This window comes from Accipiter gentilis, chromosome 5, assembly GCF_929443795.1.
Source record: "Accipiter gentilis chromosome 5, bAccGen1.1, whole genome shotgun sequence".
In the NCBI taxonomy this organism is placed as follows: Eukaryota; Metazoa; Chordata; class Aves; order Accipitriformes; family Accipitridae; genus Astur; species Astur gentilis.
Window position 1 is genome coordinate 7,210,621 of NC_064884.1, and position 18,128 is coordinate 7,228,748.

Below are 18,128 nucleotides of genomic sequence, written 5' to 3' on the forward strand. Positions count from 1 at the left end.
CATGCACTGCCCTCACACTGCCCAGTGCCAGCCCTCACGAGTGGGCAGGCAGGAGGGGAGCCATTTCTTGCAATGACCTCTTATCCCAGAGGCTGCTCATCCACACGCTGGCCAAAGCTGGGAGCAGCCTGGATTACATGAAGCACCATCCCGCCTCTCTGCTGCGTGGTGCAGAGCAGAGACCGCGGTGCAGCCCTGGCCAGCAAGGAGTGCGGGCACAGGCTCCCCACCAGCCTCGTTCATCCACCCTGCAGCCACTCCTCTGGCAGCCAGGGGCTGGGGCGAGCGGGGCGTGTGCCACTGAGGGTCATGGATCTGGGGCCTGGACATCAGAAAACACACAATGGAGCTGGGCCTTTTTCCTTTTAATCTGGATATTTTTACCTGTTTCACCCAAATGTGAGTTCTGGGTTAAGCAAAGCATCCCTTGGCTCATGCCCACAGAAGGAAGTGGGAGACCGCTGCTTTCTCCTTGCACAATGTGAGAGCATTGCTCCATTAGCAAAAGAGTGACAAAGCCTCAAGAGAAACTAGAGGGAAATGGCATTTCTTTTCCCTTGAAACAGGGCATTCCAGACTTCTCGGTCACCCGGGGCGCATGAGAGGGTTTTTACTGGGGTTGGACATGACTGCGCATACCCTCCTCTCCCATCCTTGGCTGGCGCGCACAGCCCTCAGCCTGGGGCAGGAGAGGTGCAGGCAAGCGCGGGGCAGGCACACAGTGCAGAAGGGTGGCCTTGGGTGAGCAAGCAGCCGGGAGAGCAGTGAGGAGCCCTGGGTGCCTGGGATGCTGCTCTCTCCCAGGGCCAGACCCCACCTGCTCCCAGACTCCCAGATATCTCGCAGCAGCCGAGGCTCCTGCTGCCCCTGCCCAGCGTTCCTCAGGGCCTGGCTGGGGTGACCGGCAGGCAGCAGAGGCAGGTATTTTGCACGCTGTGCCTGGAGCAGTTGAGAAACAGGCAGCGGTAGAGCCGGGCGGCAGGTCGGACTGGTTTCCCTCCGCACCTGGCGCTGGCACTGACGTACGAGCCCGCTCGCCAAACAGATTCTGCCCCGTCCCCGCGGACCTGACTTTGTTCTGCACCGCGCTGCGCAGCGAAGGATGGCTGTGCCGGAGCTGTGATCCCAGCCCAGCCCTGCAGCGGCCGATGGACGGGAAAACCTCTCCGGTAAGGCGTGGGCAGGTCCCCCAGCTCTGACCCAGCTAGAAGTACTGGGGGTTGCTCTGTGGCCATACGGACCTGCTTTCCTTGGGGTTTGGTGGAGCTCCCAGTTTCTGCCTCTTGCTCTCTGGGGCATTGCCTTCGCAGAGGAAGACCTGGGGCGAGCTGCCCGTGGGGCTGCTGCCTCCAGCACCTCCTCAGCACACGGAGGAAGGAGGACTGCCACCAGCATCCCTGGTGTCAGCCCCGTGCCAGCAGAGGAGGCGTTGGGGGCCCCTGGCACCGCTGCTTTTCCATGCTGGAGCAAATTTGTGAACTGGGGGGTACAGGCTGTTGGAGTGGGCTGGCGCTGCTGGTGCCAATTGGCGCCCACGGAAGCTGTGCAATCCTGGAGCCCTCTCGCCAGCACATCGGTAGCAGCAGCAGCACGCTGGTGGCCTTGGTCCCTGCTGCTCTCCCTCGCCCGCTCTCCTGGCAGTTTTCCTCATGCTCTTTTCGGGCTGGGTTGACTGGGTCCTGCTTAGTCTCAGCTATGGGTCCTTGCTGAGCATCCTGTCATGAGGAAAACATCCATCCCTGGCTGGGCACTGGGCTCAGCCTGCCCGGGTGAGGCAGCAGGTAATTACCACGCCGAGTGCTGCCGGCTGTGCCAGCAACATCCGGAACATGCAAAGGCGGCAGTGATGGGGTGGATGGGACTCGAGGGGAGGCAGGGCCAGCTGTAAAACCACCCTTTTCCTGCCCCTTGGCGTGCAGGTGCCTCAGAGGCAGCCAGGAGCAGGGGCAGAGTGGGCTCGTACCAGATCCTGGCTGGGTCCCAAAGGAGGGGCAGCTTGCCCCCAAGCACTGCTTTGCAGTGTGATCCTGGCTCTGAGTGGCCCTGAAAGTGGGCAGCAGCACCGTGTCTTGCTGAAAGCGGGGCAGGAATTGGGATGCCCACATATGGAAACAACTACCCAGTATTGGGCATGCCCACCGGGCCACCTTGGCTTTGTCACTTGCATTAAATGGGCCATTAGGATTCCTGGGTGCCACCCTTGGCTCTGCAACTGCAGGAGTCACTTCATCTTTCTGTGCCTCTGTTTGCCCCTCCATGGAATGGGGTGAGCAGCGATTATTCACCCGCTGGAACGTTTTCTGATCCCTGCCTGAAGGGCTGCTCACACTGGCATATGGCAGCCTGTCCCTGGTCAGATCGGGCTGACTCAATCAACACAGCTTGTCATCTGTACTTGCAAAATGGCCCTTCTGTGCTCTGGGATTTCATTTCCCCGTATATTGCCGTTTTATGGCATCCGGGTCTCAGCAGTGTCCTCTCGCAGCTCCTGCCCAGTTTGTCCCTGAGACTCGGGGGTCTGCCTCCTCCCAGTGAGGCACTGCTGAGGCATCACTCAGCTGTGGCACTTGAGTGGGACGGGTGTCACTGGGAGGGAACGGGGCCTTTCACAGGCTCGGGAGGGTTTTGTCCCAAGGGAGCACGAGGACAATGTCGCTGTTGTGTGCTTGCTGAGCTAATGTGCCCTGGACATTAGCCCAGGGCTCCGCAACCAGGTGAAGGAGCTGGTTCCCTGCCCCAAACAAAGGGGCTGTGAGCAGCAGAGAGCGATGGTGAGGGGTGGGCTGCTGAGCTCAGCTGGGAAAGATCATCGCCTCTTTAGGCAGCTCCTTCCAGCTTATTTAAGCCAGGCTGCCTCGCTCTGCTCTTGATGCTCCACAATTTTGGTAGTCACTGTGCCCTTTTGCTCCTCTGAGACATTGCTGGGCCCTGGGTCTGGTTGCAACACCTCAGGTGTTGCCTCGCTTCTGCTCTCCCTCCCACTCCGAAACTATCTGTGACTGCTGGCTGGTTTCCCAGGCTTCCCTCCACATCATGCGTGGATCCTGAGCCTTGAACCCAGCCCGGACTGGGTCTTTCACCCAGTGATTGCCCTCTGCAGCAGGGAGTCGAGCTGGAGGTTGGTGCACATGGTAGCTCATGGTGCAAAGGGGATGGGCTTCCTCAGCGCTGCTGTCTGTGGGTTAGGTGCTTTTCCCAGCTCTGCTTAAAGCCTCAGAGCAGAGTGAGGTGGTGTTTATGCTTGTGACAGGTTTAGCAAAGGGCTCGTGCTGCAGACTGGCACTGTCTGCTCATCCCCCAGGCAGCCTGGGCCGGGTATGAGGTGAGCAGAGCTGGGCAGCAGTTCCCCGCACATCCTCAGCATCCCTCCTCCCCGGTTGTCTGAAAGTCAGGCCTGCCACCGAAAGGACCCAGTTGTTCTCCCCTTCCCCATGCCTGACTTTCAGATGCCAGCCCACAGCAGCGCTTAACACTCTCGTGGCTGGTGGAACATTTGCAGAGAGGACGTCAGAAAAAGGGGCTCAAACCGCAGCCGCACGTGTGAGATAGGCACGGCTCCCGGTCTGACTTTTATTCAAAAGCCAGCAAAGGGTGAGTAAAGGTTTTGTGGGCAGAAGTCACAGCTCACTCACCGGGGTAATGCACACTCCTTAACAGAAATATCTTCGTAAAGCCGCTGCTGTTTGTTCTCTGCTCCAGTGGTTATACAAACAGCAACCAGTTATGCTGGTTACCAGGAGCCTGTGGTAAAAGTTTTGTTAGCTTCTGCAATAGACAGAAAAAAAAATACTTGGACTTTAGACTTTTAGAGAAATAAGTAGCTAATAGTTCACCTGAGAGTAAGAAAGGGCATGTGTTTCCTGCTAAAGAATAGTAAGAGCAATTTAAACTATAGAATACTTACATGTTAATTTGAAACGTTTGCACGCTGGAGATGAAAATGCTTTAGCATCCAGCATCACTGACTTACTGGTGAAGCTGAGCTGCATTTTCTAGTACGATGGGGAGGTTTGTCCTTAACAGCATTGTAATTCTGCTGATCTGATAACCGAAGGGTTGCCCTTGCTGCAGGATGAGGTAGGTGAAATATCAGACATGTGGAGATAGCATACAAATGCCAATGTAAATGATACTGTCTGGATATTTACAAACACCTTGTTTACACATACACCAGAGAAATTATTTTCCTAGGAAGGATTCCTAGCATCTATGCCTTGCTTTGTTTCTGCAAAGCAGTGGCGCAGGACCTGCAGCAGCTCTGGCTCTCTCGCTGATCCCGTACGCTTTCTAACAATGGGCACCAAAGGTACCCAGGGATGTTTCATGGTGCGGACGTGCGATACTTGCTGCAAGAACTTGAATCCCATCAGCATGACTACTTAGACTCATCAGGGGAGGACACTGCCGGAGCACTCCCCAGCCCTCCTGGCTGCTGTGCCAGCCCAGCCCCGCAGAGCACACTGAAGGGCTCCCCTGGCCTCCCTGGCACCTTTGGGAGAGCCCAGGATAAGGCGAGCCTGCAGCACGGCTGTCCCGGGCTTGCCCGCACGGATGCTGTGGAATTCAGGCATAGAGGAAGCTGGCCTTTGGCTGCAGGCTGAGCAAATTCAGGCTTGTTATTGCTGTCACACGGGGAAGGGGCGAGAAGGGATGGGCGATGCTGTGAAACTGCCTCTGCTCCTCCCGGTACGTGCAGGAGGCCAGGGAGCCACTGGCCGTGAGCGGGAAGGTGGCTCTCAATGGCCAGGAGACCTTAGCGGTGCCTGTGCCAAGGGCCCCGCAGGCAGCGGGAGGAGGTCTGTGCCGGGGGGTGGCCCTGCGCACCCCGCCGCTGGCCAGGGCAGGTGGCCAGGCAGCCTCCCCGGGAGCCCGGGGTGCTGTGCCTGCCGGCTCTGCGGCTGGTGCACCAGGGCTGTGAGCGGTTACGGAGGCACAGCTCGAGAGGTATGGCGTGTGTCCCCCCACGATGTTCAGTTGGGGGCTGAGGCAGACACTGCACGGGCAGCATGTGTGGCCATGCCGGGGTTTGTGACTCACGGGATAATGCCCAGGAAGTTACACCACCGCATTGCAAGAAAGGGCACAGCCATATTTACAAAGCATGAGCCTAAGCAGGCTCCCGACATGCTCATTACAGCCCTTGGTTCCCAGCAGGAAACAGGAGAGCAGAGAAAATCCAGCTAGAAGGGGACAACTCGGTGGTCGCAGCCTGCTCTGCCCAAGGTCCCCGTCCTCTCTGCCCTTTCCAGAGCTGTGCACTGGCCCACATGCTGCTTGCCGGCTTGGCCGGGAAAGGGATGTTTTCTGGTTATGGGGAAACGTGATCTCTAGCAGCTGCAGGGCCAAAAATCAGAGACAGAGGGGCGTGTTTGAGCCCACGTCCTGGGAGGTGGGCTGGGGTGTGGGTGCCAAGCTGGCTGCAATCTGCTGCCAAAGGATGGCAGCTGCGTTTCTCCCTTGGGTGCCCCTTCTGCAGGACAGCAGCGACATTGTCTCTAGGGACAGACGTAGTCCAAATTTGACTGGCTTCCCTCGAACAGCCCAGTGCAAATGCGGTCGGTCGTGGCTGCGTGCCACTGGGAGCAGTGCTGGGAGATGGCGGGCAGGAGGAGCGAGGCAGTGTGGGAAGCACCTGTCAAGAACGAAGCCCAGGCCGGGCTCTCAGTGCTGTGGGCTGGCTGGCAATGCCCTTGCAGTTTCTGCAAGGCACGCAGCCATTTCTTACTGCCAAAGATGTGTAAAAGATTTTATGAATGGCAGCGAGAATGGCATTTATTGTGGGCTTTGTGCACAGGTCCTCTCTGAAGGCAAATGAGAGGCTCTCGCTTCTGTAGCTGATCAAAGCTGATGGAGCGCTGGGAAGAGTGCATCTTGAGGAAAGGAAACAAATGCATGTTCTTTTGCAAATTCATGGATCAGGAGTGACGCAACTGCAGAACAGCATTCCAGGGTGCAGGACGTTTCAGGGCTTGGAAAACACTGATTATTAAGTATTACTAAATAACAGCTGGAAATTGCACTGTATTTTTCAAATGGCTAATTAAAGATAGATGCATAAATTGGGGCACTAGCCCCATGGAACTGGGCCACAGCGTGACTGACCCGATGCCAAATACCCAGCTGATTGCTCTGATCAAAGAGACCAGTTTGGGAAATTTGGCCAGCAGCCACCTAAAGGGGAAAAGCTCTGTGACAAAGAGGTTTTGAGCCGTCACAGAGGGGGTATGGCTCGGGCTCCATGGTACAGAAAGAGGGACCGTGGCAGTAACTCTCCATGTGGTTCCTAGTACTGTGGAAGAATAGCCACCAGTGGCAACGACTGGCCCTGCTGGGGAGCTCGGCTCCCTGTCGCCTTTGCCTTCATGGCCACCTGGGGACTCTGCAGGGTCTCTCTGGTGGGCATCGGTCGGTGCCAGTAACAGTCTCCTCTGCTCACAGACCACGGCATCGTCCAGCAGTGTCCCTCCCAGCCTCCATGCCTCCACAGTCAGCAACATCTTCAGTGCCCGACCGCCGCAGCCTCGAGAAAGCGTCCTCGGCATTAGCTTCAAGCCCTACAGCCCGGACTCCAGCCCAGCCCCGGCCCCCTGCACGACCTGTGAGAGCGCACGTAAGAGGATGGTGCCGAGGGTGGTCTCTGGCCACCCTGGCCCTGGTCCCACCAAGGGTGGGGAGGGATGGAGAGAGGCAGGGAATGGGTGTCTGTGCCCACAGCTGGCACAAGCCTCAGTCACAGGCTGGTGTTTCCCTGGGGATGTGAGGGGTGCCGGGGGCAAGGGGGAGGACAGTGACCGTGGCAGGATGGGGGGACACCACGGGGTGGTGTGGGGTGTGCGCAGCCCTCCTATCCCACATCTTGTGGGTCCTCTGAGGAGCCAGGTGCATGTGGAGCCAGGGAGCTCTTGGCACACGCTAGTGGGCAGTGGGATGCGGGCACCCTGGGGAGACAGCAGCTCCCCCTGACCCTGCCTCCGCCCTGCTGCCAGGATCCTCCATGTTCAGAGCTCCCTGCATGAGCCAGCGACGGCTTGCGCTCATCTTCTGCATCTCCGTCCTCATCGTGCTGCTCATCGCTCTCATCCTGCTGTGTGAGTGGGGTCCCGGCTTGGGGCTCCCCAGGGGGGAAGACCTCAGAGGGGCTGGGGGTCAGCAGAGGCTGGGGACACCTGCAGGCCCAGAGGGAGCAGGCAGAGATGTCTTCTTCCCGTTTCCTGAGTGTTCCTGACATCTGGTGGACAGGCAGGAGCAGGATCGCTGGGGAGAGGAGATGTGCTGCACCGTGCTTTCCTTCTCCTGGGCTTGCTTCAGCGGGCGGCGGGGCACCCCCAGCAGCACCCACGCTCGCCCTCCCTGAGGACCAGGGTTAGCAGGCAGGACCTGTCAAAAAAAAGTGCATTCTGTCGGTGGAACAGGCACAGATACCAGGGCAATTGCTTTAATCCTCGTAACGTCTAGCTGTCGGTTCTCCAGCTGCTGTAGCTGGTGGGCTTGAAGCATTCAGCAGGCTGGATGCACCTTTCTGCAGAAGCGAGCCACAAGTGGGTTAGGGGAGAGGGGATTGCAGCAGCAGCTGAGCAGCACGCTGCTGGGCTGGCATGGGGGGTTGCTCAGGGCTGGCCAGTCCTCCTTCAGCCCTGCATCCTGCAGCTCTTCAGCCTTGGCTCAAACGGCAGCCCTGCACCCCAGCTCACACCTCATGTTTGGCAGTGTCCCTGTGCATGGCAGACCTCCTCTGGACTCCCATCTGGGTGTCCCACAGCACCCTTGCCCGCAGCAAGACCCTGCTGGTAGTCCCAGCCTCACCAGAGTGTTCACTTGCTTCCAGTTATGTTCTGGCGGTCGCAGACCGGCATCGTGTACAAGGAGCCTGCTGAGAGCTGCAAGGACAGCCCTGTGCGCTGCAACGGCATCGTCGACTGCTCCCAGAGGAGTGACGAGCTGGGCTGCGGTGAGGCACCGGGAGCCAGGGGCGATGGGAGTGAGGGGAGCCCCCGGGGTGCTGGGTACCACTGACCCACCTGCTCCATCCCTGCAGTGCGCTTCGCATCTGACGAGTCCTTGCTCCACATCTACTCCAGTGCTGAGAGCCAGTGGCTGCCGGTATGCAGCAGCGCCTGGGACGACTCCTTCTCCAGAAAGACCTGCCGGCAGCTGGGATTTCAGAAGTAATTCCCCGTGGTTGGGTTGTCCTGCTTGGGTGCTGGGGCCCTGCCTGGCCTCCTGGGCATTGCTCCGACCCTCCTGCCCTGCCTGTGTACACAGTCGGCTGTGCTCTTACCCCCAGCACTGTGCTTTTCCTCTGGGAGGCTGTGCATCCAGCACTGCTCTGGGTGTTTCAGTCTGTCCCCCCCAGGTTTAGCGTGCAGAGCCTTTCTGAGAAGGCAGGGACCAGGCAGTCAGTGCCTAGCCGGCGGGGTACACCCTCACTTCCTCTCTCCTCTCCCCTCCCAGTGCATCACAGACTGAATATATTCCCCTGCATGTCTCCGGCAAGAGCCTCACTGTGACTGATGAGCGAGAGACCATCCAGCAGAGCCTCAACAGGTACCAGGCAGTGTCACCTCCTGGCCCTGCCCCTGCCCTGGTGCCGCAGGGCAGGGGCTGAGGCCGCATCTCCCTCTTCTCTGCCACAGCTCCCACTGTCTGACGGGAAAGTACGTCTCCCTCCGATGCACAAGTAAGGGGGCTGTCTGGCAGGCACATGGCCAAGGGCGGGCAAGGCCAAACACAGGCCTGGGAGTGCTTTCCTCCCCTCTTTGAACAGGGCTGGGCAAATGGGGCGTTTTCCAGCAAACTTTCTGGGTAACAGAAAACTACGAAGATTGCATTCCCATGGTCTCCATTGGCCCCTGTGAACGTACTGAGCACCGCTGGTGCCTGCGGGCAGTGGGGATGTCATGCGCGTTCCCCTCCAGCCTTGCCTTCTCTCTGAGCCCTTCTCTCAGACCTGCTCTCCCCTCCAGCCTGTGGGCAGAGGATTTCTGGCCGGATCATTGGAGGAAAGGAAACCTCCGTGACCAAGTGGCCCTGGCAAGTCAGTGTGCAGTATGGGCCCATCCACATCTGCGGCGGCACCATCATCGACGCACAGTGGGTCCTCACCGCGGCCCATTGCTTCTTCATGTGAGTGCTGCCACAGGCAGCTGCCCACAGTGCTGCTGTCCAGCCAGGGGCAGCGGCTGTGGCCAGCAGCCCTTGCGCCAGCGCTCTGCCCGGCGTCTCACTCCTTGCTTCCCCCACCTCTCTCCCTGCCCAGGAACAGCATGAAGATCCTCGATGACTGGAAGGTGTACGGCGGGGTCTCGGACCTGAAGCAGCATGCGGAGGGCATCCCTGTCTCCCAGGTCATCATTAACTCCAACTACAGCGACGATCACGATGACTATGACATTGCACTCATGAAGCTCTCCAGGCCGCTGATGCTCTCAGGTCAGGGCTCTCATCTTGCCATGCCGCAGGGCTGGGCTTGGCAGGGGCTGGTGTTTGGGGGACAGAGAGAGGCTGCGGGGGACGGGCAGGAGCAAGAGACAGCTCGGGTCCCCTTGGAGCCATCCCCTGGGCTTCATGGGGCTGCTGCCAGCTGGAGCATCCCGCTCTGCTGTGGCCACACTGCTTTCCCCTGCCTGGCCCGTGGTCAGGAACCGGCCCGTCCTCCCCCGGCAGGGCCCGACACACACGCAGCCGTGGGCTCAGCTGCGCAGCCGGCATTGTGCCGCTCACCGTGCCCCACATGGGCAGTACGGCGGGGGGGGGGGGGGGGGGGGGGGGGGGGGGGCCGGCAGAGACCCTGCCTGGGTAGGTGCAGAGGGGAGTGCTTCCTGCACACCACGCTCCTCCCTAGCCGCAGGGCTAGTGACTACAATGGCTATTTTGCTCCTGGGTGACTCATCCCTCTCTCCTCCCCTGGTTTTCATCATGTCTCCCTCCAGCTCAGGTTCGCCCAGCCTGCCTCCCTATGTACGGCCAGCAATTCCAGACCGGCAGGTCCTGCTTCATCACCGGCTTTGGGAAAACCAGGGAGAACGAAGGTGAGGGAGTATACCAGCTCTCCACAGGCAGCTCCTGTGTGCCGCAGCCTGACCTGCGAAGGCAGTGTGCGAGAGGAGTGAGCGTGGCTCTGCTGCTGTGTTCGAGGGCCTTTCCCGCGGGGGTGACTTGCAGTGGTTGCCCTCCCGGCCATGCAGCTCCACAGAAATAAGGCCTGCAAGAAATACCAGCTTCCTCCCTCGCTGCCAAGGAAATGCCTGGTGCTGCAGAGGGGGCCAGGGGGCAGTGGGGGGACGAGGCCCACCCTGCCCCATGGCTGCTCCTGCCTTGCAGATAACACGTCCCCGAAGCTGCGGGAGGCCGAGGTGAAGCTGATTGACTACAAGGTCTGCAACAGCGACAAGGTGTACGAGGGCTACCTGACCCCACGGATGATGTGTGCCGGGTACCTGCAGGGGGGGAAAGATGCGTGCCAGGTGAGCCAGGGGCACATGGTCCCATCAGGCAAGGTGATGCAGGACGGACAGGGCTGCACGCTTTTCCTGTGTGCTGGTGTCCGCTGGCTGGGTACCGGCAGAGGGGCATCTCCTGTCTCCTCTCCTCACTGCTCTGCCCCTCTGTACTAGGGTGACAGCGGAGGGCCCCTGGTCTGCGAGGACAACGGCCGCTGGTATGTGGCCGGGGTCACGAGCTGGGGGACAGGATGTGGCCAGAAGAACAAGCCCGGTGTTTACACGCGTGTGACAAAGCTTCTCAGCTGGATATACAGCAAAATGGAGGTGAGGTGGCATGGCAGGGCTGTGCTTTGGCAGGGAGACTTACCAGGTGGCCCCTGGTGCATTGAGCGGGGCTGTATCCCCCCCTGCAAGCCCTCGGCACCTCACCCTTGCTCTCCCCTCTCTCCCTTGCAGAGCGAGAATGACTAAGACTGGGCCAGACACTTGCCTGGGCCATGCCTCTCCAGCCGGCATGGGCCCCTGCCCTTGCTTGCTGCCAGGGCATGATGCTACCAGCAGATCCCCCTGCCTATCTCTGGACTGTCCGTGCAGCCAGGGACCTGTCGCTGCCCCCAGCCTCTGAAAATATGGCACCTGCAAAGTGACTCTGCCCTCGCCCAGTGCAAGGGAGGAGGTAGCCTGGCGGCGGCTGGGCAAAGCACCCAGCCAGCCCCGAGCTGGCAGCACACAGGGGACAGCAGCCTGTGCCAGCTGGGAGGCACCTCCTTGCCCTGGGTCTGTGGTTCTTCTCGTGTAAATAGACGTGTCCGGATGGGGCTGTTGCGAGTGCTTCCTGGCAGGACCGTGGCACGCTCGGTGGGCAAAGGGCTGCTAGTGCTGCCCATTGATCCGGTGGAGGTTGCGGATGGAAACGGCGAGCAGGAGAGCTGTGGGGCACAGGAGAGCAGTGGGCCGCCCGTGGCGAGGGAGCACTCTCCTTCGCACACCACTGCCACGTCGCAGCTGTGCTGCCTTGGGGCGTGGGACGGGGCTCAGCTGGCACGGTGCAGCCGTGTGCCATGCTGCCCTGGCAGGCAGCAGCTGCCCGCACCCGTGAGGCCAAGTTCCCTGTTTTCTCCAGGGAGGGCTGAGCAAAGGGGAGCCCCGCGGTGCAGTTACACCACCCTCTGGGAGAAGCAGTAGTTGCTCTTATGTTTGCAGATAGGTTTAGGAAGCGCCTTTGAAATTATGTTCCTCCCCATGAGAGAAATACCCGTTTGTTTATTTTTCCATGCCACGGATATGGTCCGAGCAAGCACTCGCTCCCAGGACTGCATGCAGCCGGTCTCCATTCCCTGCCTGCTTCCATGAGGATTTCGGCAGCGGTGTGGGGCAGGTCTGCTCTCCTGGGATGGCCATGGGAGGTGTGACAGAAGCCAGCAGCAGCCAAAGGTCCGAGGTGGAGCGTGATGCAGACCAGCCAACCCTCCCTGGCAGCATGAGCCCTTCTCCAGCATGAGCCAGTCCCTGGATCTCACGGCTCGTTGTTCAGTGACCCTGCTGGATTGCTGCCTCCTCCCTCCAGCTGCTGAGCACGCAGGGATCGGGTAGCCAGCCTCACCTCCCTGCCCACACCAGAGCGGGGACACATTTCCTCTCAAGGAAACAAGACCGTGTCTCCCTGTGGATGCTTTGAGGCACACAAGGTGCTACGGGAGATCCCCAGTGTGGCAGTGCCCATCGGCTAGGCAGAGGCTGGCTGCCCCTTGCTGAGGCCACGCTCCTCTCCCCAGACGTGTGGTCAGTTGCAGAGGAGTCTTGGGGAGCCTGGCCACCTCGCACTCTTCTCAATAAACATTTTGGTAGTGCTCCGTGTGGAGACGGCTCTTTGGGACACGCCGGAAAGGAAGCTGGCGAGCCCCAGCATCCAGGTACCAAGGGAGCCCCAGGGAACGGGGAGGGCTTGGCCCTGGCTGGAGACCGTGCTGTGATGCTCCAGGGCTGCCCCTCTCCTCACGGCTCTTTGGGCCCCAGTAGCAAGGCCACGCACACTGCGGTGGGCCCATGGGACTGGAGTGCAGCAAGCACGTGGGGGGGTTGCAGCCATGTGCAGCCCCACAGGTCTGTGAGCATGTGCTCCGCACTCCAATGTGCACCTGCTCCTGAGCTGCCTCGTGGCTGTTGCCATTCATGTGGGTGTATGTGATGGAGCGGCTTTTTGCAGAAGCCCTTACTGCCCTTCACCCTCAGGGTTACTGCTCAAAGAGACTGCTGGGAGAAAGGGGGTGGTTTAGGTCTTACAGGGGCTTGGCAGTAGGTGCTCAGGTATGGAGGTAATGTAGGCATGGAGCTGTGTGGGGGTGAAGCCTCTTGGGGGGGGGGGGGGGGAGTGGATCCATGGGCATGAGCCCAGAGGAGAGCCATATCAGAATTCAGCTTGTGAATGCTGTGGAACAGAATAAAACACTTTCCTGAGAAGGCTGCACAGCCTGTGCAATTGCCTGGTGTTAGAGAAATGGCAGTAATGAGCATTTAGGCTTGAATTTTCCTCAGGAGGAGGAAAGGTTACTTGCAGTGGTTCTTTGTAACCTGTCTTCTTGCAGCTGGAAACATTAAAGGAGGGACCGGTGCTTTGGGGAGCTTACTCGCTCTCTTTGAAATAGTCTGAATCTGCCTCACAGGTCTGTTGCCGCTAGCTCCAGCTGCGATGGCCCTGTCTCTCCCCAGCATGGGAGTACGATGGCCACCCGCTGCAGCCTGCCTCTCCCTCCTTGGGAAGGAGGTTGGTGTGGCGGGGCGGGGGGGGCAAACTCCAAGCAGAAGGCTCTGTGCTGTGGTGTCCAGTACATCCTGCAGAGGAACTGGAAACATCATTTCCCCCGACGATGCGAGTACTGGACTCTGCATGGGCCAGGCAGCCTGGTTTCTGACCCGCATCACTTGCAGCAGGGCCACATGGCTCTTTGTGGACTGGGAAGGTTTGTTTCCCATAGGTGTGCTGGAAATTGCTGTCTCCAGCCGTGCACGGGCTCTGGAGCTGCAGAGGCTACCTGCAAAGAGAAGATGCAAAATTGTCAGGGTGCGCAGGCTGCCGCAGGCATGTCCTCCTCACCTCCTGGGAGCATCACCCAGGTTCCCAGAACTGGCCGCCTGCTATGGAAAAGGTTATCTGCAGGCAGAGAGCTGCAGTTTGCATTTGAATTTTGGAATAGGAGGTCTAGTCTGGCTCTACGTGCGCAGAAAGCAGCCACCTCTCCGTGGGACTCGGAGCAGGCCCTAGCGCGCAGGGCAGTGCTTGGCGGCTGCTCTAGACCTGCACCAAAGCAGTAAGAGTTGTTGCGTTTTGGGAAACACTGAGTCAGCCTGACCTCAAATGGCTTTTCAAAGAAGCAACCCAGAAACCTCTCACGGTGTGTACGAGCCTCCCGTGAAGGGGGTGTGCAGAGGCCAAGGGGCTGTTTTCACTTCATAACGTCTTTGCCGCTCAGTGAGTTCAGGGGGGAATAACCTGCGGCTGGCAGTGAGCTGTCTGGGGCTTAGGGCAGAGAAGGACTTTGTAGCTGTGGTGCAAAACCCAGCTTGCTCGGGGTCCTGTTGTAACGGGGCAATGCCCTGCTAGCCAGTGCAGAGCTGCAGGATTAACGGTGGTAGTGGGAGAGCGAGCAGAGCCCGGGGCAGTGGGGGGACGTACGTGCTGAGCTCATCGGGCATGTGCAGCTGGAGAGCCGTGCAGGGGTGTGGACGATGCCCTGCAGCTCTGCCCTGGGTTGGGGTGAATGGGGTGCTGCTCAGCTGGGAAAATGCTGAGCCGGACCAAGAAGTGTTGCTGGGTCCTGATGCAGCTGGTGCTGCTAGAATAACACCGAAAACCATACCTGAAAATGGAAGTGTGAAAAGGGCCTGGGCCAGACCTGCTGACGCAGTTGTGCGGCCGGGGGACCTGGGTGTGAGGCCCATTAGGTGCCCTGTGTTAGGGGCCAAAGGCCACCGCTGCCCCTGGTCACAGAAGAGACGGCAGGGGGAATGGGGGCTTTTACTCCCTGGCACACAGAGGCACCGCGTCTTGGCTGACTGTGTTACAGCTGACGGCCTAGCACGGGCAGTGGTGAAGGCAACGGGATTTTTGACAAACAAAAGCAGTTGAGATGGAGTAGGAGTAGGAGCCCCATGTGACTTTCCTGGTTTATGTTGGTCTGATCAAATTGTGAATTCAATGGGTCTTGAGTTCCACACCCAGCTTATGTTTGTCCAAAGGCTCTCTGGGGGCTCAGGGTTTCTGCTCATAAAAGCCTTGGTGTGCCCCACAGAGCAGCAGCTCGTAACGTTTTATTGCTGTCTGAGATGGCATGCTAAAGAAACACATCTTTTGAGAAAGAACAAAAAAATTGGAACCTAATAATAGCTGATCTTGCTGGAATCATGTCCCCAGTAGCGGTGCCATTGCAGTGTGTGGAGGACCTGCTCCTCTGCTGTGGATTTCACCTCCTCAGAGGTTATTGCTCTTCTGCTCTCTGAAATAGTCTCTCAAAGCAGAGAAAGGATTTCAGCTGCTAATACAAATTTAATTTCTTTCTTCTAAACCTGACTTCCAGTGGTCTCTCCTCCCAGGCCCACGGAAAGGTACGCTGTGTTTTCCCAAGGGCTGAAGTTCTCTAACCAGATTAGAAGTGATTAGTTTCTTGTGAAGCTGCCTGGCCACGGCTGTTGTGCTCTGCTGTTCCTGAAGACAAGGCCACACAGATGAAGCAGACATCTCGGACAACGCTTCACCTCCGCTCCTGGAGCCTTTGAGCACAAAGGTCCTTCTGGCCGTGGGCCTGGGGGAGCAGCCTAGGCCATCCCCTGCAGCTCTTGCAAAGCCCCCTGTGCTTAGCCCCCCACTTGCTCGGCTGCATCCTGCTCCGGAGCATCTTCCCAGACAAGGGGTGCCGAGTGTGGCCCCACATCTGGCCGGGCTGTTTCTGTGTTTCTCTGTGCTTTGGAAATCATAGGCCAGTGTCCCCAAGGAACAGAAATTACAAAAATACAGTCTGGCGGGCACCAGTGAATTACCACCCGTTGGTGGTGTTTTTCCCACACTCTCCTTTTATAGCTCTTTGTTCCGTTGTGCCCAAACTGATTTGTTTATATGGTTTCAGAGATGATGTTTCTCTACAAAAATGTTTTTTCCATCGTTTCGGATTGGCTCCCTTCCACGGCCGGTAACATCATCACTTGGCACAGAGTCACTGAACTTCAGCTTGCGCAATACCCACGCTGGCTGTGCTCGACCAGTGAATACAGCCCTCAGCAGCTTCAGTACAATCCGCTGCTTTGTTGTTTGCTCCCGGGGGCCTTCAGAGCACAAGGAATGACTTCGGCCTGATGCAAGACTATGTTGCTGGGTTAAACGCAGCCATATGGCTGTGTACAACTTTTGTCACTGCTTGCTTCTACCAGGCCCCTGACCAGGCTGAGGGCTGCGTTATCACCAAACGGGCAGTTTGCAAACATTCGCAAGCTTGGTGTTACAGAGAAGGGAAAGACCTTAAAATTGGAGGGGAAAGTTCTGGAGGGCAAGTGGCTCCTTCCTGTACTCCCTCCCTGAGAGTGCAGGGAGGAGATGCCTGCTCTGTGGCTGCTCCACTCTAAAGCGACACACGCCAGGATGAAATCATGCCCTTGTTGGAGCTACTGGCAATGCTCCTATTGACTCAAATAGCATGAGGAGATTGGCCTAGCCCCTTCATTAGCATAAATCAGCATCGCCTGTCTGGCCTGGGTGCTGCTAGCCCGTGTTATACCAGCAAGATTTGCCCCAATTTCACCAGAAAAGAAGCCATTGCTCACCACAGTTCTCTCTGGCAGCGCAGCTCTGCGGAGCCAACGTTTCCTATTAGTAACTGCCGGAGCGGCTTTCCCTCCGTGGGAATAGCGCAGGGGACCCTTCCCTTCCTCCCTTCACAGCAGAGTCGCTAGTTTACCTGAGTTTGTACAGAAAAACAATCCATGCTGCCAATTTTTTTGTTTCTACTTGCATTGGGCAGCACCTTGCAAATCGGTAAATAAAGAACTAAAGGAAGGAGAGCACGTAGCACGTCCAGCCGCAGCCAGCCGTGTGTCCGGGCCGCTGCCTGCGTGACGGCTCTGTGTCTGTGGCTCTGCAGGGGCCCAGCACGCGTGCTGCAGTCCCCAGGGCATGATCACAGCATCAGAATCTTTTACTGCGTGCAGTGGATAATAACCACCGAGGAGCAGGTAAGGTCAGAGAAGCCCGAAACTTGATTATAACTGCTTGATCCCTGCCTCACTCACTGCAGGGTAACTGACAGCCTTATCACGTTATCCCTACGCATTAAAGAGACTTGACGTTGTCCAGTCCCTCGCTGTTGGTCTGTGTCTTTTGACCCTTCTGAATAATTGCCTTGAAATGCCAGGGCTGGTTTATTTTTCTTCTTATATTTTACTGGAAACTGGGAAATGAATGCAGGATGGACCATGTGCCATTATTGTCCGATTTCTAGCGAAGATGCATTTGAGTTATTAGGTGATGTACCAGTTCAGTGGCGATAGCATTGCTAAGGGTTTTTTTTCCAAGAAGAAACTGCTCTCCAGGGCAGCCGCAGGAGCCAAGTGGACCCAGGTGTGCCAGCCTGGCCTGAAAGGGAGCGGTGCAGTCAGCTGCTGCCCAGTGGTGCTCTCAGCACCCTGCTGCCCATCTCCCATGGCACCCAGCCTGTGGGAAGCTCTGGCTTTGCATGGATACTACTGAGCAGTTTCGGCGCTGTGGTTTGCAGAGGACTCGGGAGCTCAGGGCAGGCCCTCATCTCCCTGCACTCCTCCTGCGGATACCCACAGCTCTGGGACAGTGGCTCTGGCCAGAGCTCGAAGCCCAGCCAGGACCGCAGCTTCTCTCCCCGCTGTGGCTGCAACTGGGCTGCTCCCTGGCCACAAGCAGCTCGCCAGACACGGTCGCTCCCTCCAGGGACTGTGCCGTGCTGTATTAAACACGTATCTCCCTCCCGGACCTTGCACCTCCCATCGTGCCTGGCTAACTGGTGGGACTAAACTGGTCGGTTGCTACAAAGCTCTGCAACGGGGCGTGTGTTCCCGGCAGCAGTGGGTCCAGCCCTTCTCGTTCGGTTAGACTGCATTTTGCCTCGGCTGTCTGAAGCATGTGCTGGTTTCTGACCCCCCCCAAGGGTCTGGTTTTCTGCACCTGCTAAATGCTGGCGGATCTCGGGAAGTCAATGCAGGCAGCAGGTCCCGAGCACGCCCGGAACCGAAGCTGGTGCAACCACCACTGAGCCCGGCCAGGCGGGAAGCATCCCTGCTGCCCCTTCCCCAGCAGGCCTGTCCTGGGCGGCCCCCCGAGATCCCACCGAAGCCCTGAGAAGCGGCCACCTGGCTTGGCAGCGCAGCATCCCCTTCCCCAGATACACCCTTCTGCTCTTGGGGTGGGGGGGCGGCGAGCAAGACAGAAAAGCCTCCGGCTTCTGGTGGCCTCGGCGAGCTCCGGCAGCCTGCTGCTCGCTCCCCGCTTTCCCCGCTGCCCCCACACCGGGTGCTCTCCGGTGCGGCAAGGGAGGGGGTTTCAAACCCGGGTAAGCGTGTGTCCCCCCTTCGCGGTCGCGCCCTACACCCCGCCTGACTGGCTGTGGCGGATCTCGGAGCATACAAAGGGGCGCAAAGCTCCCCCAAAATCGCTTCGCCACCTCCTCTCCC

The 18,128-nt window shown here is 58.6% G+C and overlaps 1 protein-coding gene across 2 annotated transcripts; it reads left to right on the top strand.

The window, feature by feature from the left end:
• The first annotated feature begins 948 nt into the window (after positions 1-948).
• TMPRSS13 (transmembrane serine protease 13) lies at positions 949-12,745 on the top strand. Of its 2 annotated transcripts, XM_049800063.1 has the most exons (13): positions 949-1,169; positions 6,439-6,610; positions 6,987-7,088; positions 7,826-7,948; positions 8,036-8,165; positions 8,452-8,544; positions 8,634-8,677; positions 8,964-9,123; positions 9,257-9,429; positions 9,930-10,028; positions 10,321-10,463; positions 10,614-10,766; positions 10,899-12,745. In XM_049800063.1, exons 1-13 carry the CDS (start codon positions 1,149-1,151, stop codon positions 10,911-10,913), a joined length of 1,428 nt encoding a protein of 475 aa, XP_049656020.1. In that variant the 5' UTR covers positions 949-1,148; the 3' UTR covers positions 10,914-12,745. The 2 variants fall into 2 exon arrangements, with proteins under 2 accessions (XP_049656020.1, XP_049656022.1); XM_049800065.1 differs by lacking the exon at positions 949-1,169 and having other exon boundaries at positions 6,488-6,598.
• Positions 12,746-18,128: the final 5,383 nt, after the last annotated feature.

Coding starts and splice junctions, on each gene's coding strand:
- TMPRSS13 (XM_049800063.1), top strand. CDS start 1,149: ATGGACGGGAAAACCTCTCCG. Junction 8,166..8,451: donor CGGCAGCTGGGATTTCAGAA/GTAATTCCCCGT, acceptor CTCCCCTCCCAG/TGCATCACAGACTGAATATA. Junction 9,124..9,256: donor GCGGCCCATTGCTTCTTCAT/GTGAGTGCTGCC, acceptor CTCCCTGCCCAG/GAACAGCATGAAGATCCTCG.